Source organism: Chelonoidis abingdonii, chromosome 2 (assembly GCF_003597395.2).
Source record: "Chelonoidis abingdonii isolate Lonesome George chromosome 2, CheloAbing_2.0, whole genome shotgun sequence".
Taxonomy (NCBI): Eukaryota; Metazoa; Chordata; order Testudines; family Testudinidae; genus Chelonoidis; species Chelonoidis abingdonii.
The window spans coordinates 300,632,352-300,648,612 of NC_133770.1; the positions used below are offsets into that span (position 1 = coordinate 300,632,352).

At 56.7% G+C, this 16,261-nt stretch overlaps 2 protein-coding genes across 2 annotated transcripts in view; one reads left to right on the plus strand and one right to left on the minus strand.

Moving 5' to 3' along the window:
- Nucleotides 1-4,903, minus strand: part of VPS28 (VPS28 subunit of ESCRT-I) — a 21,427-nt gene extending 16,524 nt beyond the window's left edge. Inside the window, exon 1 of the mRNA XM_075062042.1 lies at nucleotides 4,866-4,903. Within this exon, the coding sequence (XP_074918143.1) occupies nucleotides 4,866-4,903 (38 nt within the window). The remainder of the gene's footprint in view (nucleotides 1-4,865) is intronic.
- The window catches only part of TONSL (tonsoku like, DNA repair protein), a 66,732-nt gene that overhangs the window by 34,680 nt on the left and 15,791 nt on the right, over nucleotides 1-16,261 (plus strand). The window lies entirely within an intron of this gene.

Here is a 16,261-nt window from a genome sequence, read left to right on the forward strand (position 1 = left end):
TGTGATCCAGCCGTTTTACAGCCCATGGGCCTCACCCGTGGGGCTGGTCCCCAAGGGAGACAGGATGATCTAGTTTAGTGGGGACCATCAGAAGCTTAAAGCCATCACAGTGTCCGATGCCCACCCCATGCCTAGCCCTGGGGAGATTCTAGACAAGTGGAGGGCGATAGAGAACGTGGTCTTGGTAGACACTGATAACGTGCATCTTTAGCCAGACCTGGGAGGAACAGGTGTCCCAGGTGAAGAGGGGGCTGGGCTGCCTCAGGGAGGTGGGACTGACGGTAAAATCTGGAAAGTGTAAGGTGCGGATGGCAGGGGTGTTGCATCTCGGCCGCAAGGTGGGAGGCGGCTGCCCAAGCCCAAAGCTGGCCAAGGCCAAGATGGGGGCTCTTAACCAAGAGAGCCCGAATCGCAGACCAGAGCGCTGGGAGAAGATCCCATCCCAGTTTGAACCCCAGGGGTATTGGGGTGGCAAAAGAATTCGGGTTGCATAAACCTTCCCACATGCGGCCTGCAAGTGCCATCAAGCACACTCAAGCAAAGGGAGGGTGCGAAACTGGACTGTGCTGGTGTAACCCCCCACCAAGGAATGGGAGAGATGCTGGTGCATCTATGGGAACGTTGGTGGGTTCGAACTTCCCCAGGTCACTGGCTGGAGTGACCTGGCTCTGTTTGGTCTTGAAGGGGGGAGAGATGTGATGAACTAGGAATGTTCTTAATGTTTTCTCTGAATACTGTGTTGGTGCCTCAGTGTCCCCTGTGCAGTTCTTAATATCTAGGTGGTGGGATAAGGGTGTGTGATAGCTGCAGAGGAAGGGGCCAGTGCACCTAAATGCCTGGCACTCTGTCTCCTAGCAACTGATGGCCTGGGCCCCTCCTCTGCAAAGGTGCCAACTGAAGGTGCTGGAGACAAAGAGGTCAGGTGACCTCCTGGCCCGGGAAAGGGGCTGAGCAGAGAGGAGAGACTGGAGGGGGTTGTTAGTCTGGAGCTGCCTGGGGACGAGGAGTGAAGTGCAGACCTGGGGGTCTGGCTCACTGCCCCCCAGAATGGACCCGGCTGAGAGGTCCGGTTCGCTGTATCTACACTCTCTGTTTTAGACCCTGTTCCTGTCATCTAATAAACCTCTGTTTTACTGGCTGGCTGAGAGTCATGTCTGACTGCAAAGTGGGGGTGCAGGACCCTGTGGCTTCCCCAGGACCCCGCTGGGTGGACTCGCTGTGGGAAGTGCACGGAGGGGCAGAGGATGCTGAATGCTCCAAGGAGAGACCCAGGAGGTGAAGCCGTGTGAGCTTCTTGCCCTGAAGAAGTCTGCTCCAAGGGAGAGGAGGCTCCCCAAAGTCCTGCCTGGCTTGGTGGGGAGCAGTTCCAGAGCATTGCCTGGGGACTCCATGACAAAGGGCTTTGGGACTGAAGGATTATTACACACGGACAGACTCGGTGGGCGGTCAGCCCAGAAACATTTTGGGGGCAAGTTGCAAAGCTGCATCTGTGAGTGTAATTCTGGGGGAGGGCAAAAAGGGGAAGCCCTGATGGAGCATGCAGACCTGTGACAAGCTGCGGGGGGCAGCTGCCCCTGTTACCCCATAGCAGATGATTCCCCCCAGACAGTCCACGTGGAGTCAGTTATTATAACAGGAAGGGGAAGCTCCCTGCGACAGACCATGGGGTAAATCAGCACGTTTCTCCTCCAGAAGAGCTGCTCTCACCTGACCCTTCGGGGCTAGCCAGGGCTGTGGGGCTACTTTGGTCCTGAGAGCAGCTCATGTTCCCCATGGTTACACTCCCTGGAGCTCCCCTGCTCTGTTATCCCCATAGTTGTTACTGAGTGACAGAAAATGGAACACAGTTAACCTAGGTGGGACTTGAACCCACAGTCCCCAACTCCAGAAGCTGGTGCCTTATCCATTAGGCCACTGGTATGATAGCTTTGTAGTGCCTGACAATGTGGAAGGCTGTTGAGTCGGGTGACCATATTTCCCTCTGCTGAATATGGGACACCCGGTAAAACTACTCGTATTCAAGCAAGTTCAACAGCAATGGATCAGAACTGTGCAGTGCAAACATTCAAATTAACATCAAGCTGACTGAAGCCTTGGCTGCACTCACACTTTACAGCGCTGCAAGTTTCGCGCTCAGGGTTGTGAAAAAACACCCCCCTGAGCGCTGCAAGATACAGCGCTGTAAAGCCTCAGTGTAATCAGGGCAGCAGCGCTGGGCTGCACGCTACACTCGTAAAGGATGTGGTTTACATGCAGCGCTGGGAGAGCTCTCTCCCAGCGCTGCCGCTCTAACCACACTCACACTTCAAAGCGCTGCCACGGCAGTGCTTTGAAATGCGAAGTGTAGCCATACCCTGAGTCCCTGCGTATTTACCTTCTGATCTTTAAGGCTTTAGGGTTTACACAGGGAGGGGTGACACACACCCACGTAACCCCCACATACACACACACACACACGGAGAGATGACACACCCACACTTCCATACAACTCTCTCACAACATGAGGGGTGACTGACCAACCCAATGCTCCCTGCCCGGCGCTTTCTTCCTCCCCAGGACCTGCTTCTTCTGGTACCTGGCGCAGTGTGTGTGGTGAGGGGGGTGCACAGGGTCACATGACCCCCTCCCCAGATTTTTGCCAGGGTTCCCACCAGAATGTGGCCAGCAGCAGCCTTTTGGCACTGTGTGGGAGGGAAGGGATGGGAGCTGCTTCCAGCCACAACGTGGGGCCTGGCCCGTGTCTTTGCAGAGCTCATCTCTTCCCCACCCCCACTCCCCTGTAGAACTAGTTCCCCTTGGACCTTCTCCCAGTCCCACAGTTAGCAGACCCTGTCCCCCTCCGTTTCCCAGCTGCTCTGTGTAGCTGAATCCTGCTCGTTCCTTGGGCCTGGGCCTGGGGGGGCCAGAGATTAGTGGGAAGGGCAGGGCATCCACTTGATGGTACCACGCTAGCAGGGCCGCCAATGCGCCAGGCCAAGAGTCAGCTTCCAGCTGGGTTTAAGAGCCTCCCTCTCGGTCCCGGGGAGTGTGCAGACATCAGCTGGTCTCCTAACAGCAGCTGATGGGATTGGGAAAGGGCAGCTGGGCGGGTGGCGCAGGCGGGGTGAGCTGGTAGCAGAGAGCCACCTGGGACACAGGCATGTGTGGCAGAGGCTGCGGGCTCCCGCTGCCCTCGGTAACAGCTGGGAGAACACAGGGGGCCACGCTCCAGCCCCTGGCCTTGCCGTGGGTCTATGGGGTGCAGTGAACATTGATCCCCCAGGGAACAGGGCTCCCCTCAGGGCTGGCTTGCTGATGCCTTACAGAGCAACAGGAAGGAGCTCGTTTCCTGGTGATGGGGGCACTGGGAGAGCGTATGCCCAGGATGCCCTCAGATGGGATGGGCATGTGCATATCCAGCCCCAGAGACACACACATGAGGCACGCAGCAGTGAGCTGGCAGCCAGCTGGCTAGTGTTCTAAGGCAGCTCAGATGCCAAGATGATGGGCCCTGTCCCAGTGTGGCTGGCCCTATCAGGGGGCACGGTGCTCAGCCCTCCCCCTGCCTCGTGACGCAGCCCACTCACCTCCCCAGGTGGGGAAATGAAGGTCATGTGGCCAGATCAGGGATTTCTGGGGTAGACAAGGGTGAGGGGTTGGGTGAAGCAGGGGGCTGAGCTGGGAGCAGGAAGTGGCCTGAAGGGGCACTGGCGCTGCCTGGCCTGGTTTCCCATCCCAGCCATGGCCGGCACATTGCACCCAGCAGAGGAGCCTGGGAGCATGGGCTGCTATCAGAGAGGTTTGGTTCTAACTTCTGACTTCCAGTATGCGGAGGGGAGCTCAAAGGAAGGCGCCCGGCACCAGCCCCTTCGCCAAGGGGGAAGGGTTTGGACTGGGGGCAGGAGCTGGAGGCTGAGAACTGTGCAAAGCTCCATCAGTTAGACCAGGATGGGAATCTCCCTTTCAATAGTCTGGAAAGTGACGGGCGGCCCAGGAAGGCTGTGAGGGTGGGGGGCACCCCATCCCATGCACGAGTGCACTACAGGCCCCTAGCAATGCCTGGGGGGCAGGGGATCTTGCTGGCTCACCAGAGGGGATAGTAACAAAGATTAGGAACCAGAGCGCCTGTGGTAGAGGGGTAGGCGCCATCATCTGTCTGGCATGGCCCTCTAGCTGTGCTGGGCTAGTGAGGGCCCAGCTGCCCCTCCAGCACCACCATCCACGGCTGAGTGGCCACTCAGGGACCAGTCACAACACACGAGACTGAACATCTCCAGTGCTGGGCTTTCACAAGGGCTTGTGCTGTGTGTTGTCTGCATCATTGCTGGGCGTTAGCACCTGATGGGGCCAAGTAGCTCTCAGCTATGGGCTTGTCCTGTGTGGAGAACAGGGCTCATCTGGTCTTGCTTTTCCTTCCCGCCTATGACTGCAGAGGTGTTAATGGGCCACTTCCCTTGAAACGTGTGTTAACTCCTTATGCTCAGCGATCGGATCCACCGTGTATTTAGCTGTGGGCACGCCTACACTGATAACACGGCATCGGCGCAGTCAATGAAGACGCTCTGCCAACGAGGGAGAGGGTCTCCCATCAGTGTACTTAACCCACCTCCCTGAGAGGCAGCAGCTGTGTCGATGGGAGAAGTTGTCCCGCCAACACAGCACTGTTACACGGGGGTAGGGGGTGGTTAGTGTAACTCCCCGTCACTCCAGGGTGTGGGATTTCACCCCCCTGAGCAACAGAGTCATACCAATAGAGTCTGTAGTGCAGACCAGACCTGTGATCCCCTGAGCATCTTTCCCAGACCCGAGAAAAGCTCCATGTGGCTTGAAAGCAGGTCTCTCTCCCCAACAGACCTTGGTCCAATCAAAGCTATTCCCTTCCCCACCTTGTCGCTCTAATATCCTGGGACTGACACGGCGACATCGCCCACGTCTGGCAGTGCCCGTGACACCAATACTGGTGGATCCTGCTCGGTGTGTCAGTCTCTGGGGAAAGATCCAAGCTGCTGGTGTGTTTGTACTTGCTGGGGAGAGCTGGGACCCCGTACAGTGATGCGCTTCCTGCCCCAAAACCAGTGGGCAAAAATCAGGCCCAATGAATCCATCCCATTGACATGGGAACCCCACCACCCCCTCCCCACCACAGCCCAGCTGCAGGCTGCCTGCCCGCCCTGGCCCTGGCTTCACAGAGCTTGCCCGGACTAGCCTGACCTCCTGTGTGTCACAGGCTGGAGAATGTCACCCGCTAGGGTGACGTCAGTTACACTAAAGCATTTCAGTCCTCGGGACCTCAGCGGCTGTGGGCCACAAACACGGAGAGACCCAGGTTCCCGAGGCCTCTGCCACGCAGGGAACTGATTAGCTGAGACTTGCCCAGGGGATCCCCAAGGTCCCTCCCAAGCTGACCTGGAGGAAAATTCCTTCTTGATCCCAAATCTGGCCATCAGTTAGACCCTGGAGTATGCAAGCAAGGCCCACCAGCCAGGTGTGCAAAACACAGGCCTTCCAGTCTGATCCCAGAGCACCATTCCCTGCCCTTCCCCCACAGGAACTCTGTCTCTGGCTGGGGCAGATCTCTGGGGCTTCGGGGGAAGCCAGAAAATCCCCAGATTGTGCATTGGTGACAAAATTCCTTTTTGCCCCTAGCAGGCACCTGGCTGAAGCCCTGGAGGAGATGGGATTACAGGACTCGTAATGCAGCGCTGCAAGTGTTATGTGCAGGGGAGGGCGATGCAGGGAGGCCTGTGCTCCCCAGGACCCAGGAAGGAAGCAACTGACCTGGGGGAGTCACAGATTCATGGCCAGAAGGACTCCCACAGCCATCCCATCCCATCCCCCAGGCTGGAGACTCTCGCCCGGAAGCTGGATTCAAGCAGAGCATATGGGAAGCTCTTGCACCTCACCCTCACGACTCCAAGCCAGGTGAGTCCACCCCCAGCCGGGGAGAGCTGCTCCAGCGTTTAATGACCCTCCCAGCCAGGAAGCTGCTGCTTACTTCAAGGTTACAGGTGTCCGGCCTCAGCAGATGGCAAAGCCTCCCACTCACGTGTGAGTGCCTAGGCACTGCTCAGCCTCTTCGAGAAGCTGACTACATTCAGCTCCTGATGCTTCCCACTTTTCCAGCCTGTAACGACGCTGCCTTTGGCGGGACACTTCTGAGCGTATCATAGACTCATAGACTCATAGACTCGTAGGTCAGAAGGGACAAATATGATCATCTAGTCTGACCTCCTGCACAAAGCAGGCCACAGAACCCTACCTGTTGGAGTCAGTAAGGATAATCCTAAGTAATTTAAAAGGTAAAAGGCAATAAGGATATACAGTCTCCCTGTTTAGGCCTCAGATGAGCAGAAGTTCTTCCATGTTTAAACTCTAATCGACCTCAGAGGCTGGCAAAGGGGAAAGGCCAGGTGCAACGTCTCTTATCAGTTGCCATATAGCTCAAACTGGTCTAAAGCAGAAGTAATGAGGCCTGTGCACCTTTAGCAGAAGGACAAGATAACTTGCAGAAGGAAAACTTACTAAAGAGCCGCCGCGGCCAAGATTACTTAATGCACCTGTGCTTACGTAACTGCTACAGGGGGAGGAAGGAGAAGAGGAAGGGGGAAGACAAAGAAGTTTGTGAGAAAACGAATGCTGCAGCCGGACAAAGAAGGAGAAATGGGCTTGCTGTCAGCGATAAAAGTTCTCATGATAAAAGGACAGACTGCTTGTTTAGCTGGCGGATTGGGCATGTCAACTCCCAGCACCACTTGAGATCGTCAAATAAACTCTGTTGCTTCTCCCCTGGTGTGTTCATTGGCGCTAAGCCACCGGCACAATCACTGTTGTTTGCTTGGGCACCCTGGTGTCAGCAACTACCATTCACTTTCTATAACACCCTAACCTATGTCCGAGTTATGGAAGTCCCAAAATTGTGGTTTGAGACCTAAGCTGAGAGAACCCACCAGCAAGTGACCCGTGCCCACGCTGCGAGAAAGTGAAAAACTCCAGGCCCTCTGCAATCGCCCTGGAGGAAATTCCTTCCTGACCCAAATATGGTGGATCAGCTAAACCCTGGCATGTGGCAACGCACCAGCCACAACCAGACAGAACTCTCAGTAACTCAGATCCCATCCCATCCAACATCCCCTCACAGACCATTGAGCAGACTTATCTGCTGATAATCCAAGATCAATTGCCCAAATTAAACTATCCCATCATATCATCCCCTCCATGTACTTATACGATTCTGGACGAATTGCTCAGAGCAGGGCTGGGGAGGCAGCGCCGAGCCCACTGAGCAGCCCAGTTGGCAAAGGGCCATGGGCGGGGCAGCAGGGCAGAGCGACGCAGCAGGCGAGACTGGTGGAAATTTGCCCTCCTGAGGGCAGCTGAGGGCAGGGACCTCCAGGAGAGAGGCCTGCGGGGCAAGGTCTCTGCAGAGTTGCTTGGGGGCTGAGTCAGCAGGGCCCATCCTGGGAGGTGCTGAGTGGGGCTGTTTGTTCATTTGGTTCTTGCTGCTGGAATGAGGAACCCAGACCTGTGAAGGTTCAAAGATGAGGAGGGTAATTTACAGTCTCACCTGCCCAGACCCAACACAGAGTCACTCGGTCCCCGCTGTTACTGGCCTGGAACAACACTGGGCGAAGCCGTGGCTCCAAACCCCTGGGGCGGCACTAGCCTAGCCATGGCCATGGGCACCCAGCTGCTGCCCAGGTCCCCTCCCCGTGGGCTGGCCAGACTTGCTCCCTATGGCAGGCTGCTGCCCCCAGCGCTCAGATTCCACAGTGGCAGGTGCTGCAAAGACGCGAAGTTGAGCCCTGCGGTTCCTGGATCTCAGCCGGTTCGACCTGTTCGCCGGCCCGCTGAGCCAGAGAAAGGCAAACAGCAACATGCCTTGTGCTGGCAAAGGTGCTGGCAAAGTCCTGTTCTGGCTCTCAGCTCCCCCAGCACCTCAGCATAATGTGTTCCAGGGCTTCAGGGGGCAGAACCTCATTTTAATTGCTATAGTGGCAAGAGGTGGGGCTGTGGATTGGGATTGTGGAGTGTCTGCAGAGCTGGGGCTGTGCAGAGCACAGGGCTGAGCAGGCAGGGGCTGTGGGCCAGGACTGAAGGGTGCCGGCAGAACTGGGGTGGGTGGGAGCCCAGGATTGGGCTAGCAGGGGCTCAGGGCCAGGACTCAGGGGCACTGGCAGAACTGGGGCAGGGGGAGCAGGGCTTGGGCTAGCAGGGACTATGGTTAAGAGCATAAGAACGGCCACACTGGGTCAGACCAAAGGTCCAACTAGCCCAGTTTCCTGTCTTCCAGCAGTGGTGAATGCCAGGTGCCTGAGAGGGAATGAATAGAACAGGGAATCATCAAGTGACCCATCCCCTGTCGCCGTTTCTCAGCTTCTGGCAAACAGAGGATTGGGACATCATCCCTGCTCATCCTGGCTAATAGCCACTGAGGAACTATTCCCCTGTGAACTTACCTAGTTCTTTTTTTGAACCCTGTTATAGTCTTGGCCTTCAACATCCTCTGGCAAGGAGTTCCACAGGTTGACTGTGCGTTGTGTGAAGAAATACTGCCTTTTATTTGTTTTAAATCTGCCTCCTATTAATTTCATTTGGTGGCCCCTAGTTCTTGTATTATGAGAAGGAGTAAATAACACTCTCTTATCTGCTTTCTCCACACCAGTCATGATTTTATAGACCTCAATCATATCCCCCCCATTCATCACTTCCAAGCTGAAAAGTCTCAATCTTACTAATCTCTCCTCATATGGAAGCAGTTCCAGACCCCTAATAATTTTTGTTGCCCTTTTCTGAACCTTTTCCATGTCCAGTATATCTTTTTTGAGATGGGGCGACCACATCTGCACACAGTATTCAAGATGTGGACGTACCATGGATTTATGTAGAGGCAACATGATATTTTCTGTCTTCTTATCTATGCCTTTCTTGGTGATTCCCAACATTCTGCTGGCTTTTTTGGCAGCCGCTGCACAGTGAGTGGATATTTCCAGAGAACTCTCCACAGTGACTTCAAGATCTTTCTTGGGTGGTAACAGCTGATTCAGACCCCACCATTTTATATGTAGAGTTGGGATCATGTTTTCCAATGTGCATCACTTTGCATTTATCAACACTGAATTTCAGTTTTGTGAGACCCTTTTGTAGGTCTTCGCAGTCTGCCTGGTTTGGGATTGGGATGTATCAGCAGGGTGGTGTGAGAAGCTACACTAGCCCAGGCAGTGCGGCCAGCCCCAGGCGGGTGAGAGCTGGGTGAGACGCCTGCTGCGTGCTGCTCCTTTGCTGGCCAGACGGGGTTGCTAGAGAGCGATGGGCCCCCCCTCGCCCAGCAGCACTCCCAGCCCAGGCAGGGAGAGTCCGGCCAGCCTGAGATGGGCCGCGCTCTGCCAATGCAGCCTCCACCAGCCGTCTCCTGCCCTGCACTGCGCTGCCCCCAGACAGCCCCACCCAGGGTTCAAACAGGAGTTTGAGTGGAGTGAGTGGAGAATGGGAGGCAGGGCTGAGCCCCAGGGTCCCTGCGCGCCAGCCCCAGACGGGCTCTGTCCTGCTGGAGGGGCTGCTGCTCCAGTCCCAGGAGCCCCCATCTGCTGCCAGCTCCTCAGGCTGTGTTCTCCTCAGTGCCTCGCTCCCAGGCCCTCGCTCTTGCCACGGCCCCACTGCGCCGGGAGGGGCCCGCAGGCTCCAACCCCCCGGAGCTCCCCAGTGGGTCATGTGAGTTCAGTCCCCGGCAGAACAACCTGGCCAGGGAGCAGCTGCAGCGATGCAGGATGGCCTCTGCACCAGCCGGTGCTTATTGATTAGCTGGGATCCGGCTCCTGAGGTCCTGGGGTCGGAGGGGATCGCCAGGCCGGAGTGTCTCCTGTGTCCGAAGGGTGCGGCCGCTGCACAGCTGTACCCCCAAGGCAGGGGTTGCCTGTGGGTGTACGTGTGTGCACAGCCGTGCAGCTGGGGGAGAGTCTTGCAGAAGGGGGGTGCTCTGTGCAGGGATCACTGGGGAGGACATACTGACTTCCGGATACAGTCAGACACATGCAGGCGCCGCTGATTCAGACACCAACACACGCTTGCAGCCCTGTGCTCAGCACTTCCACAAGGCACATCCCCCCTTGGTGCATACCCCTTCCCCTGCACAGGCACGTCCTCCTGCGGGGTATGCGCTGGACAGATCAACCAGTGGCCCTAACACAGACATGGGCGTCGGCAGGCTGGGAGGAGGGACTGTAACCCTGGGCTGATCAGCAGTGGCCTGGAGCATGTACAGGGTGGGACCCAGACACGCCTGCTGCCTCTGGGGAAATGGCCGGCCAGGGCAGCCTGTGGGTGCTGCAGCAGATGAAAGGGGCTGTGTGTTGTGTGCATTGCTGGGGGGATGAAGAGCTGCAGGCTGGGCTCCCCCCCAGCTCAGCAGCGCGGCAGGACCGGCTGGACCAGTCCTCGGGCTGGGGAAACCCCAGAGCCTGCCGGGAACAGGGCGAGGGGCTCAGTCGGGGGCACTCTCACCTCTGGGGCAGCATCCACCCCAGGGCAGGGGGAGAAGCTGCGGGGCTGCTGGCTTTTGGTGTCCCACAGAGCTCCTGGCCCTCCGGAGCCAGGACAGCTCCCCAGGGCACATTTAGTAGAACTCACGGTGTGAGCTCTGTGTCCTGGCCAAGTTCCATTTCAGGCAATTCCCTGCCGCATGCACCCTCCTGTTGTCGGGGTGGGGCAGGGGTGGGTCTGTATTTGAGTCCCTAGGCCCGGTTATGTCTTGCTGGGGCCAGTTCTGGGTCAGATCCCAGCCCGGACGGGGGCTGTCTCCTGATCCAGTGGCTGGGGCTCAGTGCTGGCGGGATTGTGAGAACAGCTGATCGCTGAGTACCACCCGCTGACATGGCAGACAGCGCTAGCCAGTTGTGACCTCCACCCCCAGTGTGACCTAACCCTGACCTGGAGCTGGGTCCAGCCCCCCCTGCTCCTAAGGAATGCTCCGAACACTGCCGGCAAAGCCCTACTGAAATGCAGCTGGCTCTGGGGTGAAGGGCTGTGGGGGGAGTGAACTGCGTAACAATGGGAATGGGTCGAAAAATCCAGGCAAAGTGCCATGGGGTGTAACAGCCCCACGAAGCGGAGGGGACCCAGCCAGAGCCATCACCTGGCAGGAATTAATCTCCCTCCCTCCTCACTTCCCGGGGGGCTGCGGTTGATCAGTTCCTAGTTGCTTGGTGCTCTGCACTCGCTGAGGGGACCCCAGCTCTCCCCAACACGAAGCCCCCTCCCTTCTCCCCTGCTGATAGTGAGCAGTGACACGCTGGATTCCCCAAATGCAGTCTGGGCTTTGGGTACGAATCCCCACCTGGTTCCGGGGGAGGCGGACGGGTGGGTCCAGCCCGTGGCAACGAGGGCTCTGTCAGTGCAGAACTTCCCCGGGCTTGCAGTGTGTCGTGGTGCCTGGCTATCTACCTGTGTGGCCGGGATCATGCCGGGCCCATCCCTGGGGCATCAGAGCCGAAAACGTAACTCTCCACAGGGGAGAGCCTGCCCACCATTCCCGCCTGCACAGAGGCCGCCGGGGCAGGCTCATCCCTGGGAAGATGCCGATGGCTTATTATCTGTACACTGCGGTGCCTGGGAGCCCCCGTTGCGGACCAGGCCCCCGCTTGGTTCGGCGGAGCACAAACACAGCCTACAAAGACAGCCCCTGCCCCAAAGAGCTTCCAAAGGGAGGACGAGACAAGACAAGTGGAGCCGGCCGGCTGGGAGGACGGGGCAGTGCCAGGGCATCATGGGATGACAGTGGTCAGCGTGGCAGGCAGGGAGCTCAGCATGGCAGCAGTCGAATCACAGTCACGGTTTTCCTAGGTGTGCTGGCACAGGGGGGCTTGATGTCAGATATGATGAGCTGATGGGGTCCGTGTGGTGTGGGGCCCTGGGGGCATTTCCTGAGCGAGTCTCCCTGCTCCATTGCTTGTGGGTCTGCGGCTGCCTCAAGGCGGAGAGGAATCAGTAGCTGTGCTGCAGCACCCCCCACTCCCCTAGTTCCAGCACCTGTTCCTGACGGCGTTTCTCTGCCCACGTCGACCTGAGGGGTGGGGCCAGCAGGACCCAGCTCTCCATCCCCGGGGTGCTGTCGTCAGGCTTGGGCCTCAGCGGGACAGATGGGGCCAGGGTGAAGGGGAAAGCACTGGGCCAGGGGCTCAGTGTTTTGGCTGCAGTCTCAGGCTGGGAAGAGGAATGGCTCAGCCACAGGGGATGAAATTTCCCCCTGTCCCCGGAACCAGCCTGAGGCCCAGAGCCCAGCTGAGTTGCCCAAGCAGGACTTCAGAGGCCCCAGGTTGATTTCGCCAGGGAGGCTCCTGTAAGGTTGTTCCTGGAGCTGCGTGCGGTTCAAGCTGAGCTGTCGGTCCTTGGCTGTTCCTGACGGACCTGTGCCCCTGGCTGCTGAATACCAGCCCCTCCAGGACCAGGGTGAGCCGCTGCACTCTATAACATTTTATGGAAATATGCTTACGAGCGTGAATACGCTTTATGCGAAAGGTCTCTTGTAAGACATCATTACAAAGCTTATAATCTACTGAGTGTGATCATCCTATTTGTATAAATATATAATTCTTGTATCTGAAGCTAGAAATACAGTATAAAGTATAACTCTGAGGTCCTATTGTCATTATGCAAAGTGGGGCCCATTGGTGGTGGTTTAGAATCTTGGTGGCTCCCATTGACTAGGACAATTGGCTGTTGATGGCTCTGTTTACTTGCAAGGCTTCCTCTGGTTGTGTAAGCCGGCCAGGAAGAATGGAGGCTGGGGTCTCACAGGACATGTGACCATGTCACCTAGTACTGGAATCCATCTTAAACCCGGTGCTTTTCCATTTGGAAGGAGGGGTGGGGAGCCAGAGAGACAAAAGATTCTCGCCTTGTGCCAAAGCTATAAAAGATGGGGAGCTGGACAAAGGGGGGTGCCACTCATGAGAACCTCTAGTTACCACCTGAGATGGAACTGACAATCCAGGGACAGGATTGCGCCCAGACTAGGAAGGAATCTAGTCTGTGAAAGAAGCTTATTGGACCTTCTCTGAGGGTGAGATTTTACCTGTAATCAGTTTCTTAATATATTAGGCTTAAACTTGCGTGTTTTGCTTTGTTTTGCTTGATGACTTACTTTGTTCTGTCTGTTATTACTTGAAACCACTTAAATCCTACTTTTTATACTTAATAAAATCACTGTTTATTAATAAACCCAGAGTAAGTGACTAATACCCGGGGGAGCAAACAGCTGTGTGTATCTCTCTATCAGGGTTATAGAGGGCGAGCCATTTATGAGTTTACTCTGTATTAGCTTTATACAGAGTAAAATGGATTTATTTGGGGTTTGGATCCCATTGGGAACTGGGTGTCTGGGTGCTGGCGATAGGGGACCTGCTGAGTGGTTTTCTGTTAAAGTCTGCAGCTTTTGGGGGCGTGGTTCAGACTTTGGGGCTGTGTTGCAGCAGGCTAGCGTGTCTGGCTCAACAAGGCAGGGTTCTGGAGCCCCAAACTGGCAGGGAAAAGGGGCTCAGAGGTAATTCCAGCATGTTAGGTGACAGTCCCAAGGGGGTCTCTGTGACCGAACCCATCACAGACCAGGGCCTCCGACACCCCTTCCCCGGATACAACACAGCATCCTGAGGTCACAAACCTTTCACTGTGAACATCAGACACAAACAACTGATGCCCTGAGCCCTGGGTCCCTCCGGCTAAATGCAGCTGACTAGAGCCTTGGTTTTGCTAGTTACGAAGCCTGGGAACTAGGCTGGGCTGTCCCTCAGGTGCCCACAGCACACATGGCCTATCTCTAGCTCCGGGTGGTTCTGTCTGTGCTCTGCCGCGTTCTCCAGAGTGCTGTGGGCTCTCCCCGGGTGCCAAGTCTGTTGGCTCCTAAGTGTGTCCTGTCCCTTCAGATCCCTTGTCCTCTCATGCAGTCACCAGGTTTGACCCGGATCCCTGGCACCCCCACGACTCCATTAGTGCCCTCCGTCGGGTGTCTCTGGCCGGCCCCTGTCTCCAGGGCTAGCAGGTCCTTGACCGACGTGCCGTACTCCACGGCCGGCCATCTCCTCTCAGCATGTCTCCATCCTGGCTGCAGCCGGTCTCCCAGCCTTGGTAACAGGTAGGCAGGTCGTTCATCCAGTTGTAAACGGACAGTCCTCTTGGGGCGCCTTGTCCCCTATCCAGCGTGGAGACAGAGCCAGGTGTGGTTTGATCTGGTATCGCACAGAGACGCCCTCGTGAGGAGCACTTGCTGGCATGACCTTGCACGCACAAAGCTGTCGGGTGGGGTCACGCCGGCTGGGGTGGGCCCTGGCCATTCCCAGAAGTACCAGACCCTCTGGTAAGCTGGGAACGCAGGAGTAGCCGCCCTCGTGAGAGGCTTGGGCCCCTCACCCAGTCCGTGCCTGCGCCCTGAAACCCTGGTGAGGGGTTGGTCCTGGGAGCAGCTAACTGGGCCTGACACCCCGGTGAGGGGCTGGTCCTGGGGGCGGCTAACCGGGGCCTGACACCTGGTGAGGGGCTGGTCCCGGGGGCGGCTAACCTGGGCCTGACACCCTGGTGAGGGGCTAGTCCTGGGGGTGGTTAACCGGGGCCTGTCCCAGAAGAAACAGCCTTGTGGACTAGTCTCTAAGCAGCTGTCACAGCTTATTCTACTTCCTGTTACTCGGTGGGTCTGCCGGACAGGGAGGGCGATGGACAGATGCCCATTTCTCTTGAATTCTTCCCAAGCAAACAGGTCTGTTATCAGCAGGATGCTGTCTGCAAAGCAGCTGCTGATTTGCCAGTCACGGCCTTGCTGCTCGTATCGGGCAGGGCCTGGAGCTCCCGAACATTGGCACGTAGCCAGTGCTCCCAGGTACTGCTTTGCCTGGCCGGTCAGTAAGTCCACACCCAGCTTTCCCCGTGGTCGGGCGGGCAGCTCACGCGGTGCCAGAGCCGCCTCCTGCTGGCGGTTATCACACAACCGGCAGGCGTCAGGCCCCTCTGCCGAGAAGCAGAGCTGGGGTTTCATTCCTGGCCAGGATGCCCACCCTCGAGCCGGTCTCAGACAGCGGGCACTGCCCAGGTGTGGGGCAGGTTTATTTTGCATAACCAGGTGGGGAAAACAGACCTGTGTCCATGAAATATGACTCCATCCTGCCCACTCGGCTCCTCTTCATTTGGAAATACAGTTCTGCTCCTCCTTTGGGCTTCTGACCCCCCTGTGCCCCCGCCCCCGCTAGGGTCATGCTCTGGCTCTGCAGCCTCTTTGACATCCATCGGCTTTGCTCCTGAAATGGAGACAGTGCAGCATGTTGGACGATTCAGGGTCCCTATGCAGGGGACAGGCCCTGTGCAGGGGGGCCAGCTAACACCAGGAATCGTCCTGGACAATATCTGATCTCTGCCTGGTAGTGCTGGAGAGGCATCAGCGTGTGCTGCAGCCTCTTTGGAGCACAAGGAAGGAGCTTAGGGGACAAAGGAGTCTGGATCCACGTGGTCGGCGGTTGGAGGTGCTGGGAGCTTGATGCACATGAGAAAACTGCTTAGGCAAAGATTGTAATGTGCAATAAGGAACGTGCAGGCCCCAGGAAGCGTTATTTTGGTTTGATTTGTAACCTGCCCTGTCTCGGGCTCTCTCGCTCATTGTTGCAACCCAGGTCCTATAGTTGCACCAAATCTTGTACAAAGGAGGTCAGGTGAGTTGTCCAGGAGAAGGCTATGATTTGCTGGGTATGATTATGCTGTCTGTATGTGTATCATTTTTGTAGCTGAAGTTATAAATATTGTCTGTGTACTTGTATCTCAGTGTGTTTGATTCCAAGTAGCATCAGTGAAGCATTCGGCCAGTTTATTGTGCAGAGACTCTTCAGATTAAATGCCCAATCAAGAAACACTTAACTGACGACGGACCTTGGGAGACTCCAGTCCACATCCGAGGAGCCTTCCTGGGAGGTTCAAGGTAGAATGTGAGCAATGGCAGCTCTCCCCGTAAAGAACTGAGTCACGCATGGCCATGTGACTTGCGCATGTGCTTCCAAACTCCATCTTGCTGCTGTGATTTTCCACAGGAAGAACAAGGGGGTTTCCTTCCACATGGCAGGGGATATACAAGGCTTTCCTGGCTGGTGGGGCTCCAGAACAGGGGCACCTGATATCGTCCTGCCTTGCAAGCTGGCATCCGGGCTCCTTTCCTGCAGCCACAGGTGGTCAGAACTTGGACAGAAAATGGATCAATAAGAACATAAGAATGGCTGGACTGAGTCAGACCAAGGGTCCATCTAGCCCAGGATCCCGT